Consider the following 19,852-nt stretch of genomic DNA (forward strand, 5'->3'; position numbering starts at 1 on the left):
AGCCCTTCTCCCCCTTTCCATCAACGCCTTTGTCTAGCGGTTGTCCTATGAAACTCTAGTCCACAACCCTTTCACGATGTTTTTGTTTCATTTATTTCAGACTCTTGGCTACGAAGATACTACGTTTGCTGAGCAAAAGTGAACTTTTCTGAAAATGGACTTGCATCCCTTGTGCTCTAAAAATATTTTATAAAAACTGAGTTGGAGCCAAATTTATCCTGCAATCCAAGTTTGTTCGAAACACATAAAATTAGTTTTAGTTTGATTGATTAAGTCTTGCATCAATAGCAAGGCTATATGAGACAGGGCATTTTTGTTTAAAGTGGGATCTGAACCACTAATTTTGAAAGTTTACGTTGGATCGCAGTCAAAATCTATACAGCAAATTTCGATGTCTCATGCCTCTACCCTCAAAATTTAATGTTAAAAGACCGATAATTGCGCCCTGTAGCGTGGTGCATACATACAAACAGACGAAAAAATTAAGATCAAATTGTCCCACACACTGACATTCGGCACTGATGTAACAATAAGTATCACGCTTTAATGGTTATTTACGCGGGAGACTGTCATATCTTGAGCATTCTCGCGTGGTCCCTTCATACAAGCTATGTCAAGGTGTAAAGTTTTTAAGAAAATTTAGGACTGAGGTAGGGAAGAGGGACAAAATAAAATTTTCATAATATAAGGGGGAAAAAAATTGATGGTACAAAATTAATTCTTACCTGAAGTTTCCAGTTGCATCTCAACCAATTTACTGACGTTAGAATCATCAGAAGCATTTTTCGGATCAACACTGTTACCATTTGTTTGACTTTCCAGTTTTTTTCACAGTATTGCATTTTTCATAATGATTCTTCATTCTTTCAACTAAACCAACCACTTCTTTCTTATACGTTTTGTAACCAGCTTGTATGGTTATATTCTTATCTGAGGGCAGTTTGAGTTACTTTAACAAATTTCCTCCAAATTATGTTCTTTTTCTTCCCGCGTTAAACGATTCCAAGTTGTACGGAAACTGATTACCAACATGTACTGTATCAACGAATGCCTGTGATATTTTAATTTCAGAACCGCAATTTAGCAAATAACTTTTTGTTTGCTTTCTGAATACAAAACAAAAATTGTTTCCATGATAATTATTTTATTTATTCTTTTAATATCAGTTCTACAAGTAGTCCAACTTTAGACTACGACACTTTCTCGTAAGTTAACTGAGAAGCATTTAAATAATACAATATACGTTAAAAATAAGGGGGGGAATAGACAAAATAAATTGTAGATCACCACATTGACTTGCTGTAGCCACGAAAAATCAAAACATTAACATGGGAAGAAAATAGTCTTTTGAATGAGAGCACTTTTTGACAATTTTCTTTCTCTGGCAGATTTTTTCACAAAAATAAAATAAAATAAAATAAACATATGTTTAAAACAAGTCTTAAAAATACACGTGTTTAAAACAAAATGTTTAAAACGTATACCTAATTTGTTTTAAATAAAATCAATTTTTTTTAAAAAAAATCATTTGTTTTAAACAAATCAACCCTGGTTAAAACCGAACTCATAGTTTCAGCTTTACGTAGAGCAATATTGGAACCGGAAGTCAGTGGATTTCTACTACTTCCGATTTTAGTAGACACTTACAGATGGAAATGAGATGTATTCTTGGGATATTTAACCGATTGCAGGAAAGAGATTTTATTTATTATCGTTTTTATTTTAGCGATCAACATTAAAACCGGAAATGGTTGATTTATGTTGCTTCTTGTCTTATATAGAGATTAGAATGAAAATGGAGTATATTCTTGGTGCACTTAATTTACTATAGAAAAATGTTTCTCGCTAGCTATCACAGTTTTTATTCCATGGTGGCCAAGGTTCAAACCGGAGGTGATTGATTTCTTCCATTTCCAGTTTGAATAGAGACTTAACAGGAAAGATGGTACACTCATGTCCAAAGTGATTGTCGCACATCTTTAACTGTCTTCTTATAAGAATATAATTTGATAATGACTTTCAGGGTACTTTTAATACTGATACTGTGTGTATAATCCGGAAATGTATATTTGTGGTAAATTTCATAGAAAAAGAATTATAAATACGAAAATTAGAATAAATAAAACAAAATGATGCTAAATGGACAAGAAAGTTTTATTTTAGTTTTATTGTTCTTATTTACTGCTCTTTTGACATGAAATTTGCCACATACATGTCTTTGCCAATTATACACATACTAACATTGTAAGAAATACCAGGCAAAATCGTTATCAAATTATATTCCTACAAGAACATATTTATAGATATGCGACAATAATTTTGGACATGAGTGTACCTACTCTTAGAACGCTATATCGACTCCAAGAAACAGCTTCTCGCTGTTATTGTTTTTGTTCTATGTAGATCAATACAGAAACCGGAAGTTATAGTAGATTTCGATCACTTCCGACTTTAGTAGAGAGTTAAGGATAGAGACGTGATGTATTTTTGGGATGCTTAATCGATTGCATAAAACCGTATCTCTCTATCTACTACCGTTTTGCTCTACAACAGAGTTTCTGAACCTATGGTAAGCGTACCACTGGTGGTACGCAAGCTGCTGTGGGTGGTATGTACGACTTACGACACTAATGCTTTGGTGGTACGCCAGAGTAAAAGGTTGAGTAGTCCTCCTCTACAGCGATCAGCGTTAAAATCAGAAATGTTTAACTTCTACCACTTCTGATTTGAATATCGGGTCTAAATACCGAACTCGATTCCAAACTTTTGGTCCTCTACGTTCCGTTTAGTTTGGCAATGATTGATCAAGTAGTTCTCGAGACTTTGTCTCCCGGACGGATGAACATGGTAAATATAAAAAGGAGTGTTGGTAAACCAAACTCCTTAAAAATTAAATGTAATGATCATCTTTCTGTCTTCAAAACAAAGTTTGTTCTGTTTCTGCGAAAAAGAAGGAAGAATCGCTATTCCTGATAGAATTCCAACTCAATTCTGCTGTTCTTTTGTAAAATGACTTGATATGTATTTAGGAATACCCAGTAATAAGTTGTTTTTTAAAGATATTATTCACTATTATTGTATTATATTCTATAAGAAACTTGATACCTCGATAGGCGCAACTGGATCAGGTATTTCCAATTAATGGCTGAACTCTCTCATGGAACCAAGCCGGGTACTATTGGCATGGAAGATCCAGGTACTATTCCCAGCGGGAGCTCCAGTAATTCGGATTGCACGTTAGACTGTAGTACCACGTGTCATATAACCTCGCTGCTGAACGGACCACTAAATCCAATTAATGGCGAGATTCTGTAGAGAGATGTTTTGGTGGTTGGGGTTTACGTACCAAAGCTATGTGAGACATAACTAACTAACTAACTCTATGGCCTATGGAACCCGGAGGTTCAATGCCGCGTTCACAAAAGCTCTCCACTGACTTCTATCCTTAGCTAACTGCATCCAGTTTCTACTTTGTATTCCTATCTCTGCGAGATCCATCTTAATATTATCCTCCCATCTGTGCCTAGGTCTTCCTAATGGTCGTTTTCCTATGGGTCTTCCAGTCAAGACTTTGAAAGCGTTTCTACTTTCTTCCATTCTAGCTACATGGCCTGCCCACCTAAGCCTCCTAGACTTGACGACCCTAACAATGTTGGGTAAACCGTATAAACTATGTAGTTCCTCGTTATGAAGTTTCCGCCATTCCCCATTCTCGTTCCTCTTGGGGCCGAATATTCTTCTCAGGATCTTGTTCTCAAATACTTTCAGTCTATGTTCTTCCCTCAGAGTAAGTGACCATGTTTCGCAACCATACAGAACAACAGGCATGATTATCGTTTTATATATTTTAAGCTTCAAATTCTTCGACAGAATTCGCGACGACAAGAGATTTTGAATCGAATAGTAACACGAATTCCCTGCTTTTAGTCGGCATTTAATTTCTTCGTGAATATGATTTTCGTCTGTTAATATTGATCCTAAATATTTGAAAGTATCCACTTTATCAAAAGTATTATTTAATATTTTAACGCCTACACAATTTGCAGTATTACGGTCCCGACGCACTTCCATGTATTTAGTTTTCTCTGCATTTACTTCTAAACCCATGTCCCTGCAAGCATTTAATAAAATCTCTGCATTTATTTCTACTGTTCTCCTATCATCCCCTATTAAATTTACATCATCAGCATATGCCATCACCTGATGAATGCCGTTCAACTCTAGGCCCTGGTTGCTATCTTTGATTTTCCTTATAGCGTATTCCAGCACAAAGTTAAATAATAATGGCGACAACGCATCTCCTTGTTTCAGGCCATTTTCGACGTGAAAGCTCGTGGACAAAAATTTTCCTACCCGGACTTTACTTTGGGATTCACTTAAGCATAACTTAATTAATCCAATTAGCTTTCTCGGTATTCCAAGTTCTGTAAGAACGTTGTACAATGTTTCTCTCCTAACCGAATCGTAAGCCTTTCTAAAATCAATAAATAGTTGATGTACCGGCGTATTGTATTCCCACTTTTTTTCGAGTATTTGGCGAATGGTAAATATTTGGTCAATAGTTGATCGATTTCGTCTAAATCCGCACTGATATGTCATAATCTCCAATAATTTCATCTGCGTATGGGGTCAGTCTTGCTAATAGAATATTTGAAAGGATTTTATAGGATGTTGACAGAAGAGAAATGCCTCGATAATTATTACAGTCAGTTTTGTCGCCTTTCTTGTGAATTGGAACAATGATTGATTCTTTCCATTCTTGTGGCAATTCTTCCTTGTTCCAGATAAGGAGAATGAGTTTGTGTACCTTGTTCCACAATTTTTCGCCTCCAGCTAAAATTAACTCAGCCGGAATTTCATCCACACCCGGAGATTTGTGTTTCTTTAATTTCTTTATAGCGGCTTCTACTTCTATTCGATTGGGTTCTGGAATATACGGTTCTGCGGTGTGTATCTCCTTTTCTCCACGCGCATTAGTTTTTGGCTGCGTGTTCAGCAAATCGTCAAAGAAATCTTTCCATCTATTTAAGAGGCTATCCGTATCGGTGAGAACTGTTCCGTCAGCTTTCTTTAATATATAAGCACGAGGTTGATAGCCTTTCTGAAATTCGTTAATCCCCTTATACATGTCCCGAATATTTTTATTTTTACTATTATCTTCAAGTTCCTTAATTTTAGCTTTCAAAAAATCGCGTTTCTTTGTTCTAAAAGTTTTGGAAGTTTCCCGCCTGATATCTGCGAAATTTTGTGTAGTTATTTCATTCGGATTTTGTAGCCACCGCAATTTTGCCTGTTTTCTCTTCTCTGCTAGTTTAATGCATTCTTGGTCGAACCATGGTTTGTTTCTACGTATTTCCGCGTGTCCCAATTTTTCTACTGCTGAACTTTTAATGCTATCTCTAATTTCAATCCAAGTGTTTATGTGAGACGTAAACACACAATTTAGTGACACTCGAACCACATATGCTCCTATCAGAAACCAAATCGAAGTCTCCAGAGCGCTCTATTTAACTATGTCTTCTTAGCTAAATAGACCGGCATACACTCAGCCCACTCATTCTACAAACATTTGAAACGTCTCTGATCAATCAAGACTTTCTTCTACGGAAGAGACAGTTCAGCTATACAATATTATACTACCGCTTCTTCTTACCACCAAAAATATCTAGCATATATGAGACCCGAAAAAGGCTAACACATAAAACACCTCTTAAAAGTTCAGATTATAGGAACATTTATTTGTAGCATACTGATTCACTTGATAATGCCATTCCATTCACACGGTTGATCACAATAAGTGAATTAGCTGAATAGCCTTATTCTGCATGCCAGATGACATGAAGGACTCCGTACGCAGTTTCAGATTTTTAGTCCACTCTGCATTTAAGGCCATGATTTGTCAAGATTTCTATACACAAACAGTATATATACAATAACTGTATATAACTGGTATTTCTATGCGTAATCGAAGAGATAATAACAGCTATTATTTACTAATAAACTGAATGACTAAGATTTTAATTCATTTGTTTACAATATTAGACATTACCAGGTAGTTTATTATGGTGTACAATGAACAAACACTAGAGTTAGCACGTACATGTTTATTATTATTATTAGGTATGTAAATTTGTTCTATATGTAAAGGTATGGGTATTCGTACGTATGATTTTGAAATGACCTGGCAACTATGTTTTAAATATAATATGTGGTACTGTCAGGTGCCAGTTGTGGTGAGTATACTGTAACAAGTCAACAACGTTTAGTTATTATTAATTACGAGTTTCTGTAACTTGTTTTTCAAAAGCTTTTTCGTTGTTATGCATTTTATATTTTGTCATTTATTCATTTGGCCTTTCCGCGACCTCTTTTCTATTTTTTATTGTTTTTGTTTTCTCTTAATTTGTAGATCTTATATTTGATTTACACTTGAAGGGAAAGGTCACGAATTGGTTGTGCTGAGATCCGAACGAAACAATTGTGTTTTATTCGATATGTTATAACTAGACGAATCCCAAAGTTATACGTGCCACTGGTCGGGATATCGTGAGTTAGAACATATTTTGTAATGTAAAAGCTATTAGCTGGCACAATAGGTTGAAACAGGTCGTTTGTTTGAAAATGATTGGGTAGATGAAAAACTCAACGAACAACCCTGCAGGGTCCCAGACGGGGTCCAACTCAAAAGTTTCAAGTAGCAAGAGGGGTTAAGTAGTACATCGTTTGAAAGCTGTTGTTAAATGAAAGAAGATGGAAGTCTCGACTCCCTACGATAACCCTGTGCAAAATGATAGAGGGTCAAAATGTAAACACAAACTTAATTGAAAAGTCTATGGCCACCTTGAGTCCAAGATGGCCGCTTAAACTCTATGTCGCAATTATAGGCACTCTAAACTGCTGAAGTTAGGAAACCCAAACTTGGCACGAATGTTGATCAATAAGCGTACGTGACGGAAGATACGAAATGTTTAAAAACGCGACATCTTGAGTTCAAAATGCCACACTATGCATCACACCCATGTCCAGCTCAAACCACTGGAGCTGGAGAAGCGAAATGTGGTATTTACGTTTATTGTCAATAGTAGATATCCACAGGAAAGTCAAAGACGTATCATTTGTAATCCAACATGACTGCCATCCTGAAAAATGAGTTTGTACGTAAATGCTCACAATTATGTTGCATCTGGCAATCACAGCTGACAATTGAGGAGTTTGCTGGAATAAGGGGGTAAGTCTGAAATATGTATTTGGAGGAAAACGATCTTGAAAATTAAGTAGTGTTTACATCATATATATATATATATATATATATATATATATATATATATATATATATATATATATATATATATATATATATAACAATGTAATATGCGGACATTTTATTCCGATATTGAGTTGGAATTTTGACAGGAGGCTAAATAAGCATGGTAAAAGCCACTTATGTGGTTGATGCAAAACGGGCGAAACCTCGCTTACGCCCTTATCACATCAAACTCAATTATGTTGCATATTCATTCATTCGACCCGTTGAAATAAAGAGATTTACGAATGACCCGACCGAAGAACCGAAGTTGTTGCCACCAGCTGGCAGCTCTAATCGCCGCAACAGATGATTGGAAGCATCATAGAACGGAGACTACTATTGTTTTGTATTTTTTTTTATTATTATTTACCATTTCGATTATTTCTTATTTCTTTGTTATTCTCACTTTCATTTTCCATCCTGTTTGTATCATACATAAATTAGTCCGTCATTGTGAACTCATCTTCTTCCATTTCACAACAGCTTTCAAACGATGCGCTACTTAACCTCCCTTGCCTTCGAAACTTTTGAGTTGAACCGCACCTGGGACCCTGGGACAAGACATTTTTACTTTAAATCGTTGTACTTGGAAATAATGCCACATGTGTTTTCCTGTTTTCACATTTCTCACCATTTCAGATTTATAGGGGTGGCTATGGACTTTTCAATTAAGTTTTAGTTTGTTTGACCCGCCGACAGTTTTGCATAGGGTTATCGTAGAGAGTCGAGACTTGCTCCATCTTCTTTCGTTTCACAACAGCTTTCAAACGATATGCTACTTAAGCCCTCTTACTATTTGAAACTTTTGAGTTGAACCCGTCTGGGACCCTGCGGGGGAACCTGAAGCAAACATTTTTTACCCCAAAAAGTGTGCCCTTGAGAAGTGATGGGATACGTGTTCGTCGAGTTTTTCATCTACCCAATCGTTTTTGAACAAATGGTCCGGTTCAAACTATTCTGCCAGCTAATAGCTTTTAATTACAAAATATGTTCTAACTCACGATATCCCGACCGGTGACACGTATAACTTTTCGATTCATCTAATTATAACATACGAATGCAAACACAATTGTATCGGGTTCGGATCTCAGCGGAGCCAGTTCATGACCTTCCTTTGTGAGAATGTTTAATGTACAGCTTGTGTCGGTCATTGGCCTTATCGAGACCGGAACAAACTAGTCTCGCTGCTCACGTCCCTTTAAACTTAAACCAATCAATCGAAGTTTGCACATCATCAACACAATTATAAGGTAAGGTGTTTTCAAACTTAAAAAAAAAAAAAGTTTGGCTTTTTAATGGATGTCTGGCATTTTCTGAAAGAATGTCTGGCATTCGATAATTTCGTAAGGTAACCCTATACTGGGCAGGATGCAATGGTGTTCTTTTGTTTCTGCGACGATAAACCGATACACCTTCAGGGGTGCCCACAAGGGGGGGCTATGACGCAAACTGCGTCATTGAAATATTTGGGGGGGGGTTAAAATCTATATAAATATGTTTGATGAGGGGGGGTAAAATTAATCGAAAAGAAGATTTTTTCATGGAATAACACCTACGGATAGACAATTGGGGGGGGGTGCGTCATAGACATAAGGGGGGGTGGGCACCACTGCACCTTAAGCCTAGAGTTACTCGCAGTTGGTCACTGGGGAGGTAGTGGCTCGCCCTTAAGGCCATCCTAGGGGTTAAAATTTCGCGCACTCCATTACAACAAAATTGATATCTGTTATAATTTCAACAAACCATGAAAGCATTATGATTTAAACAACATGAATTTTAAGTGACTCGTCTTCTCGAAAATACTTCCTTAGCTGAGCTACGTACATAACGCAATAGTCGAAAAATAACCCAAACTTCTTAAATTTATTTATGTCTTCTCAACATGAGTATGTATCCCTTCTATTGCAATTGAAATGAATATATATATACAAACTGTATCAGTTATGATGGTAATATTTATGTTCAAAATCCAAAATTTGTCTCCTGCAAGCTACAAGTCTTGCAACTTTATTCTCCTTCGTAACACTTCCGGGTCTTCGAGGGAAGCACATGCATGTCTCAGCTACATGAATGAATGTATATACAAAGCCTAGAAAGATGTGTGCCAAAAACCCACTAAGCATTGAAACAAAACCTGTTGGGAATACAGGTCGCCGTCGATTGCCCCGTGATGAGAATATTCCCAGAAACGGAATGCAGACAGCTACCTATGTGCCACTGCTTGATACATACACATAAGCGCTACCATTACACGATCGGAAGAACAATGGCCGTCTAGGTAACAGCACAGAAATCATATGAAAGAAAGGCATTCGAGTTGTTTACCTACTTCAATTATAATATCCATACCAACTTTCTGTGAATAACATTATGTTTACGTTTCTGTGAAACCATTAAGCCAAAGAAATGTAATCAAGTCGACACCCTTAATTAAATTCAGTGGCGCCGGAAGGCAGTTACCCTTCCTCACCATTTTGTGGGAGATGAAATGTGTAATTTCTCTTATCTAGAAGAAAAAATCAAACATGAAAATGTAAAATCAAGTATATATTGAAAATGAACTTTCGTCAGAAAGGATAAGATCGGACAGGACTAAGTCCTCTCCTCTTAAAACTTAGTTCCGGTGCATTATGTCATCCTTAATTTCCCAGAAAATATAACAAAATAAGGTGAATATCTATAGTAGAGGGTTCACATTAAGACAGATGATCCTGAATTCGACTCCGGATAGACCAATGTACGCTTTGCCACAAACAAATACGTGAGTAAGCTTTCATGGAACACTGTCATTTCCAAACACTTTATATTATAATTTTTTGTACATTTTATCGACTCTTTTAGTATACTTGATATAACAGCACCTTAAAACAGAAATAAACACTTGAACCCATTATGATATTCCAATAGAACTGATTGCTTTCCAGCTGGTCTTTAGCCAGCATGTGTGGCTTTGGTGCAAGTAATCCAGGGTTCGATTCCCAGGAGAAGAGCACTGAACATATTTAAGGCAGTTCAGATGTCACCTTAAGCTGTAGGCCCATATCTTGTAAAGTCGCGTGCTGAAAAGGTACGTTAAACTTTAAGAAACAAAGAATCTCATAAATACGAATACCTAGATATAATGATCGAAAGGCTGACTACAAGTTGTTATTTATTTTTTTAATCACCTAATACTGGTGCAATCTTCTTCAGGAATGGGGCTGCCTCGTGACTAAAAAGGTTAGCGTCATTGCCTTTTATATGGGAAACCTGGATCAATTCATGGTGAGATCCCGTAGGCTCGGATCTCATGTTGTAGTTAGATTACTCAGTAAATAACAATAATCCTCCAATATCTTCAAAAGAAAGCTGTTCTTGCTATGAAGAACGTGAACCTCAAATGGTGACAAGAAAAGCACTATCTTAACTTAAAGGCAAAGGTCATCTTTGTGAATAATATGCAACATTTCTTTTGGCAACACGATTTCAATACTCAATGTGCAGAGTATCCGATCAATGCGCTCTGCAATATTGTCACTTATATGACTGGAACTGGTAAACTAAGCACCCAACATTGCATCTCGGCTTTAAGACTATCTTCTAGAATACACTCGCAAGCTAAAAGAGTGAAGGTAGACGGCAACTGGGTAACAGACCAAATGAAAGGAAACTTTTTTGAGTTTAACGTCCAACCAACGACGAAACCTGCAGTTTTGGGTTATGGCGGTCGAGGTTCTCCAATCGGAAATCGAACCCGGGACCTTGTGCATCACAAGCACACGCGCTAGCCACTAGAACAACGCTCAAATTTCTGTACTATATAACAGGTCTGAAAAATATCTATTATTTCATTCAGTAAATTTTATTTTGACAGCATTAAGTGGCTTATTTTCCATAATTATTTCGTCTGTTACTCAATTACAGAATTAAAACAAATACAAACCAAAAGGAAACGCAATGCGAAGTACAGCGAAGATCCTTAAGAAGTAACTGAAACCTAATCCCTAGCGAGAATCCTTGGCTTTTTAAAATATTAAATAATAGCTATATCAGAGGTCTCCAAACTTTCTAGCCTAACGGCTACATAAGGGCTCTATTACATTAGGCCACTGATTGCGCCACGGTATCGTCCACCAGTAGCGCAAACAAAACTAGACGAATATTTTCATGAGAAAATGTCTTCAGTGAGTGAAAGCATGCTTTTCCTTGCCCTCTTGATGAAAAGAGGCGAAGAAAGAAGAAAGTGTACATACACCCAATATTAATGTCAAGGCAAGATAAAGAACTATATTACACACTATTCGATTATCTTTGTGCGGACGATATTAAGTTTTTTAAAAAATTAAAAAAAAACTACTTTCGAATGTGAAAGTCATCATTTTTTGAACTATTAGGCATTGGAATGTCCAATCCCTCCTTGGAAATGAATTTTTATCTTCACTGCATTTGCGTCACTACCTTCAGTATCACTTGCCATTTTCTCGTGAATCACAAGAAACAACCAACACTACACAGAGTGACAATATATTGCGGTCTGATGAATCACACAGATCGGGCGCCGATGATCAAACAACTTTTGAACCTGCTACTGGTGGCGCCACCAGTTAATCCTAGTGTAATGAACTCTGTATACTTCAATGCCCCGTCATATGGTTCTAAGTAGGGATGGCCAGATCCGGATATTTTTGGATCCGGATATCCGGATCCACTTGGGTCCGGATATCCGGTATCCGGACACTGGATCCGGATCCGAGATTTCGGATCTTGGATCCGGATCCGAAAAAACGGATCTTGGATCCGGATCCGAAAATCCGGATCTTGGATCCGGATCCGAAATTTCGGATCTTGAATCCGGATTCGAAACTCCGTGTCAGAAAATTCGGGTGTTCCGAATCAGCAAAATTTTCGAAATTATTGACAAAGTGATTTTCATTCCTATGCTTAAAATAAGATTTTAAGACACTTTTGGTATCTGATCGTGTGACAGCCTTGCGTTCCCTTCATTCTGTTGATATTTGGTTTTCGTGCCTTAATATGTCACAATTACTCCAAATTTGATTGAGTAAAACTGTCGAGTTAGGTGAGAGCAATCTCATTGTCAGATTAGATTCTAGTGGAAATACTTGACCGAAAAGGTAGTAAATCTTTTTTAAAGCTGTCGTCCTGGTGGAAATTTGTCCTTTGTATTCTGTAACACTAGTCAAATGCTGGGATGAAACCTTAGTCTCAAGCCCAAGCTTCTTCATTAGACTCTGGCTGCTTACTTTTCTAATTCTTTCTGAGTTATTGTGGTCACTGAATGAGGCCATTTCCTAGTCGTGATGGGCTAGGCCATTGCTAATAGAACAGCCCATAAAATATAGATCAAATCAAATTAAGGAGCAACTTCCTTTTCTTGCTCTTGATGAGCATTTTTTTTTCTTTCTTTAAAAATACGTTTCTCTGTGACCGTACCACTCCAGTTAGAATTAAGAATTGTAGTAGAGATGAAGTTCTAAATGGCAATTAATGTATCAAAATCAATGTATTAATGTACTGTATGTGTATACAAAATACCATATGGAGTCTCGAGCAGTAACACGTATCTTTGTAATTAGTAATCCACTACTATTAACTCTGCATAGGTTGTATAAGGAGCTATATCATTCATGTAAACACATAGGCGGATGCAGGGGGAGGGCGAAAAGTCGTTTGCCCCTACCCAGCGCCACCATTAACAGTGTATTTTAGTAGTAATTTGTGGCAATTTCAGACCATTTAAGTAATTTTTCACTGCTAGCATCCCCAACCGCTCCCTAAGAATCCATCCGCCCCCTCCAAGAGTCCGTTCTGGATTCGCCCCTGCGCAAACATAATTTTATACAACTCATTCAAGAGTACATTTTGGTAGCTTTTTAAAATTTTTATCTTAAAGGATTGTCATTTCTCGTGGCTACTTATGCAATTTTGTCCACAGGCATACATGCAATTTCCAGTCATTACGCAAATACATTTATATACTTAATAGACCTCGGCTAGTTGGGGGCTTCGCCACTAGACCCCCGTTACTAGGGCCTCGCACAACAAAAGCCTCTAATCATAATCAATTTAAAAAGAAATGTCTGGGAATTTGCCCTTAGACCCTCTGATATCTCATTTGATCGGCCTATGACCTCGTACCTCGTAAACCTACAACCATACCGAATCTCAGTTCAAATATCAAATTGTATGTAATAACATTCCGGTATCCCGAGACATACCGAATTTCAGTGCGAGTACATGGGGGCTTTTCCCCCAGCCCACACATTTGCTCGGTCTACGGCCTCGCACATCATACGCCTGCAAACATAACGAATTTTTAAGGGGCCGCGGTGGCTCAGTGGTAGAGCGTTCACCTCCGGTGCTTGGGGTCCCTGTTTCGATCCCAGCTTGCACCGTGTGGACTTTGTGGTGGACAAACACCGTGCTCGTGGGTTTTCTCGGGGTTTTCCCGTTTCCTCCTACTTTCTTCATTTCATTTATTTCTCATAATCACCGTCTCCTTTAGCCTAACCGGCATAAACGTGGGATGTAAAACATTTCATTTCACAAGATAACGAATTTTTGTTCAAATAACAAGTTTCATTTCTCTAACATTCCAGGATTCCGAGATATAAAAGTCTTTTCTCCCCGCCCCTTTACTTCCCCTCTAAGACATACATAAAAAAAACGCTTAAGTACATACCTAATTATTTCAAATGTAAAGTCCAAATACCAAATTCTATGCTCTTAACCTTCAGAGGTTCCCAGATATCGACATGTTATTATAATAATTACAATCCCCACCCTCTTTCCTTTCCATCTCTTTTCTTTTACTTTTTACTAAAACGTCAAAAAACACAAACACATGTCAAATTATTTTCAATGAGAAGTGCAAATACCAAATTTCAAGTCTCTAACCTTAAAGGATATAACATATTAATACAATAATTGTAATCCCCACTTAATTTTTTTCTCGCCCCTTTTCTTCCCTTCTGGGCCACACATAAAAAAAAACGTTGAAATACGTATCTAATTATTTTAAGTGAGAAGTCCAAATACCAAATTCCATGTTTCTAACCCTTTAAGTTTCCGAGATATAGGCATATTATTATACTAATTGCAATAATTGCAATTACCACCCGTTCTTTTACTTTCTACATCTTCCCTTCCTCTTCTAATTTAAATATCAAAAAGCACTTTAACAAGCATCAAATTATTTTCAATGAGAAACCCAAATACCAAATTTGAAGTATCTAACGTCAAGAATCATCAATATTTTCCACCCCATTTCCCCCCTTCCTCGTCGAATTTCCCAAAGTCCTTTCTTAGTGGTATCCTACGTCACAAACCCTATAAACTGTCCAAATTTCAAGTTTGTAGCTTAAGCGATTTGGTCTGTACGGTGATCTGTCACTCACTCACTTAGTCACTCAGGACTTTGCCCTTTTTATATAGAGATATTTAAGATTTTATGGGAAAGCCATGGATTTTGTCCTAAGGCCGCCAGTGTCTTAGAAATGTAATAGCTTTGCTATAAACTTTAAGCAATCAACTGACTGATCTGCGTCTATATGTATTATGTAAAATACCGCTTATGATATTTATTTTGCTCGTAATAAAAAAAAAAATAGAAATGACGAAAATTCAAAGACATCCATGATTTTAGCGTAATGCTGCAGGAGTTCAGATCATTGAATTAACCATAAGAGCCGATTGTATAAGGTAGACTACATTAAATTCCAATGTGGCACAAAGAAAATATGCAGCATTACTATGCAGTTTTTCAACGTTATAACTCATTCTGAAAATATTATCATAGGTCTCACAAACAATCGAATTTTAATCCTAACTCGATTAATATATAACAAAAGGCAGATCTATACAACTACTGACTTCAGATGAAAGTGGCATACTTGTAGTACGTTTAAAGATATACTAAAGACTAAATGATGGGGTGTGCGGAACAATGGTCTAACCCGAAAAATGTGAAAATGAGATTTTGATGTAATTTAAATTGAATTGTCTTCCCACTGAGTTAGATAAAATTCACCTAGTCAATTTTATACATATGGATATTTTAGTTCTGGGTCTCAATCTAAGGCCTAAAATATTCAAAACAGGAGTATGAATCTGAACTTCGAAATTTCGGGTGTGGATCCAGGAACCGGATATCCGGATCCGGATCCAATATTCAAAACTTCGGATCCGGATCCACGATACAAAACTTCGGATCCGGGTCCAAGATCCGAAATTCCGGATCCGGATCCAAGATCCGAAATTCCGGATCCGGATCCAAGATCCGAAATTCCGGATCCGGATCCAAGATCCGAAATTTCGGATCCGGATCCAAGATCCGAAATTTCGGATCCGGATCCAGAACCGGATCTTATAGGATCCGGATCCGGATCTTGTACGATCCGGATATCCGAGATCCGGATCCGTCTGGCCATCCCTAGTTCTAAGTCCCAAGGGCCAACACCTAGCTATAGATATACCACATTAATTTGACATCTAGTATTCCCTTTCAAGCGCTGCGATCGGCTGAAGGAATTCCACTCCCTGTCGTTAAGAGGCCTCATCACTGCGAATTTAAAATACCGCTAATTTTACAGTAATTATGTGATATCTTCCAATAGATAAAAGATAATCGAAAAGTGGAACAAGATCTCCCTAAAGTCCATTCAACGAACCTTCTGATCCAGAAGTAAACATTGCAGAATGCTATTACTCCGCCAGTCATCGGATGATTGGCTATCGGTCAGCGCTTCTTTCGAGAAGCACGTGCTTGTATCCTGTCCGTGTTTTACATACTTCCCGCACGCGGCCATATTGTAAACTGTGATTCGCGCGTAAGATGGGTCAAAGCCACCTTCTACGCATGCGTATTCTCTTTTATTGCATTAAATCAATTTAGTTCTTAGACACCGTGTTGTTTCTGTTATTTCACTGTAAGGAAATTTCATTTCTGATAATGAGCCTTATAAGCAACAAAAACATTGAACAACTATTTCTAACAATGGACTATTTTCTTCTGCCGCATGGATGTTCCAAGGCTCTTTAACCAATAAAATGAAACAATCACCACGTGTATTTGTTTACATGAGGTACTGAACGTTCCTTGAATAAACTTTAGACAATATTATTCTGCGTGAGATACCGTTATCATGACTCGTTTATTTGCTTTCGATTTCCAGACATTTAGAAAATCGGCATTTATTTTCGCGTTTCTAAATAACTGCAAACGGAAAGCTACTAGGTGACTCGTGATAACGATACCTCATCCAAAATAACATCGTCTAGGGAGGTCTTGATCCACTTTTCGATTACCTTTTATCTATTTGAACATATCACATAATTACTGTAAAATTAGCGGTATTTTAATTTCGCAGTGATAGGGACTCTTAAAGGCTTTCTCGCTTAGCAACAGCTGAACCCTTATTGGCTCAACGCGTGGGTGTGTCGAGGATATGAGCTTCAGTTCGCATTTTTGCTACGGCCCGACATTTTGTCATCACTTTAGCTCATATAATCAACATAGTGTAGCGCCAGCGACATCTTGGCGGAAGTGGTGGAATTACGCAAAACAAGCTTGGTTATAGTGCTGCCAAAACGTCTTGAGCCGTCGCAAAAAATGCGAACTAAGGGTCACACCCACGCGTTGAGCCAATGAGGGTTCAGTTGCTAAGGAGAGAGCCTTGCAGCCATCTACGCCAAAGGGAGTGGAATTCCTTCAGCCGATAGCAGCGCTTGGAATGGATGACTAGGTGTCAAGTCAATGTGGTATATCTATAGTCAAAGTATACCGTACTATCTTGTAGCGAGTAGCAGAACTAGAGCATGATCTGGAAAAGCGCTTGTCTGGAAGATTTGAGTACTTTCGAGTATTTTTGAATACGTTCTACGCATCGAGGACGCATGATGTAAGTACCGGGAGACAACGGAGAGTTCGATAATTCCAAATTTTGCGTTCGGAGCGAAAAGTGTGACCAACAGTGTTGGTACCACTAGGTTCTGCAGTCGTAGTACATGATCAAGTTAGCACATTTGCATCCGTGACTGCTATGCACTAACAGGTTTTGAAACTATGTGGTATTGTCTCGGTCATTTTAGGAGGGTTTAAATGTACATTTAATCAAGTGGTACCATTATATTTCAATTTTCCAAATAACATTCTGTATTAATGAAAGAACACAAAACTTACCTTCCTTTAGATAGCGGAGTGCTGCGTCCACCCTTGAGCCCCCGGTTGACTTCAGCCTCCCTAAAAGAAAACCAAAAGCACCTATGTTAAGTACAGTCTTATTAAACAGCACACAATATATCCTTACAAATTCTGACAGAGTTCATACAGATGAATAACACACGCAATAAAATTTCATAAACCTCATTCTCTAACTTTTAGTAGTTTCTGTGACAGTTTTACAGTTGAAGTGGTAACTAATGTTGAACAATCCAGCTTTATCGGAAGAGCCCCAATTTTGTTCGACAATGTTTCATGTCCCACCTTCTTTTCATGTCCCAATGCTGACTTTTCTCGTATTTTTTTTTAAACCGGAATCACTGAAATGTTGATAGAAAATACCAAATTTTAGCAACAATAAAAAATACTCATACGGGCAATACAATGGAAGGGTGCTTCACTTATGGATATGTAATATTAACACGTGTAATGAATGTCTCATTCATCAATGCGAAGACATTTTCTTTCGAACTCTTGTGAAATGCCAAAACGGTTTACAATTCTGAAATTTATACTGACAGTGCATAGCAGGAATATGCCAATCACGTTTCCTCAGGTACACGAGATTGTGTCCAGTATGTGCCTTATATACTTCTGAGAAAGAAATCACATGGATGGCAAATGATAGTCACAGTCTATGTCCGCCCCTAGACACATGCCTGACATGTACCTGGGGAACGTGCCTAGTATGTTCTAGGTATATTCCCCATGCCGTAAGCGTCAATGAACCACAAAATTACTCCCCCAAAATATGTTAAATCGCCTATACGCGATAAAAAGAACGTCGCTTGTAGAGGGATAAATTGTTGAAGTCTTTTTCATTCGGCTAATCAGAGTGCTCCTTTAACCGCATATATTCGACTATAACCGTTTGGGATTAGATAAAATCTGCTCGCCATGTAATTTTATAACAAATTGACGAGTATCTATTTAATTTATTTCATGGTTTTTCCATATTCACTTTCAAATGATCGACGACAGTTGCCATCTAATAAAGTTGATGAGTTTATTGCTTCTAATACACAATCGCTTACAAAAAGAAGCAACAAATGCATCAAATGTGGGAGATGAATTTAGAATACCTAAGTGGCGAATGCCTAGCACATCTTGTGCTGTTAGGGTATCTGAAACAATGTGTACCTAAAGGACATACCTAGAACATGGTAGATATATGTCCCAAGTGACGACATAAAAACAAATGTTAGAGTGCGAAACTGAGCCACGTATTTAACTGCTATATTTGTGGTGCATAGTTGCAAATATCAATTAGGTGTAACAAGTGCCTAAAGTGTAAGAAGCTGAAGTACATACTTAGTACACGAATATCATATGTGCCAAGTGTTGGGTGCCTAAAAAGTAGCTGGAACACCCAAATGACACATGCCTAGCACATCTTGTGCTGTTAGGGTCCAGTGGCCAATGCTGTAGTGAGCAAATTTTTCCGATCATAAAAAATTTCAGGATGAGTGGAACAGACTTCTCGTGACAACAAAGTTTCAAATTTCTTGTGTGGAGCTCTTAGATTTATGAAAATTATAAAGCAGCAAAAAAAAAAAAAAGGAAAAGAAGCGAAATATAATGTACTGGGTTGGTGCAAGTGAAAAGTCTAAAATTTACGCCTGGTAGGATATCACCCTCTGTTAAACAACGAATAGATAGATCGAGGTCATTATGGGGCACTGAGTTTCAGTCAAGATATTAAAACTATAATGTAACTAGTTTTTCAAAATCCTAGTAATATGAATGATCTGTCAAATCGTTGGCTTAAAACATTTCGTCACATTTCTCTTTCTTCACTTTTTCTTTTAACAATGTATAGTAGGTTTAGGTATTTGGATTAAGTAAAAATCTCAAAAACTAAAGAAATTTACATTTGTTTTAGTGTCATTCCACCTCTATATATATAAGGAAATACTTGTTTTCAAAAACAGGTGGGGGCCCAAATTCTTGAAGGTATCCGTTCAATGAGGATGTTCAGAGACTCAAGATCAGTGCTGGTAGTGTCCAGCAAGTCCCATGCAACCTTAAGACGAAGTTCTTTCTGTTCCGCCGACAGAACCTTGGGCATAAATTTCGATGCCACTCTGTGCATGTTCAGATCAGCATGCAGAATCTGATCTACGGAATCTATACTGATCCCCACCTCTTCGGCAATCTCTAAACAGTCAAACGACAATCTTCCTCTATCAGATTTTCCACCCTCACAATAACAGCTGCATTCCAAGTGGTTTGTGGCCTCCCAAAACGCTGGTCACTCTCCACTAACGTGAAGCCATTTTTGAATCGGTTGAACCACTCCTTAATTTGTGTTACCCAATAGCATTGTC

General features: G+C 37.6%; 1 protein-coding gene across 5 annotated transcripts in view; it reads right to left on the reverse strand.

Moving 5' to 3' along the window:
• The window catches only part of LOC145693133 (cytospin-A-like), a 491,676-nt gene that overhangs the window by 196,303 nt on the left and 275,521 nt on the right, over nt 1-19,852 (reverse strand). For all 5 annotated transcript variants that reach the window (XM_081768863.1, XM_081768862.1, XM_081768864.1 and 2 more), the window contains one exon: nt 17,487-17,546. In XM_081768863.1, coding sequence (XP_081624989.1) covers nt 17,487-17,546 — 60 coding nt within the window. The remainder of the gene's footprint in view (nt 1-17,486; nt 17,547-19,852) is intronic.

The sequence above is a fragment of the Thermobia domestica genome, chromosome 8 (genome assembly GCF_964235325.1).
Source record: "Thermobia domestica chromosome 8, izTheDome1.hap1.1, whole genome shotgun sequence".
Lineage (NCBI taxonomy): Eukaryota > Metazoa > Arthropoda > Insecta > Zygentoma > Lepismatidae > Thermobia > Thermobia domestica.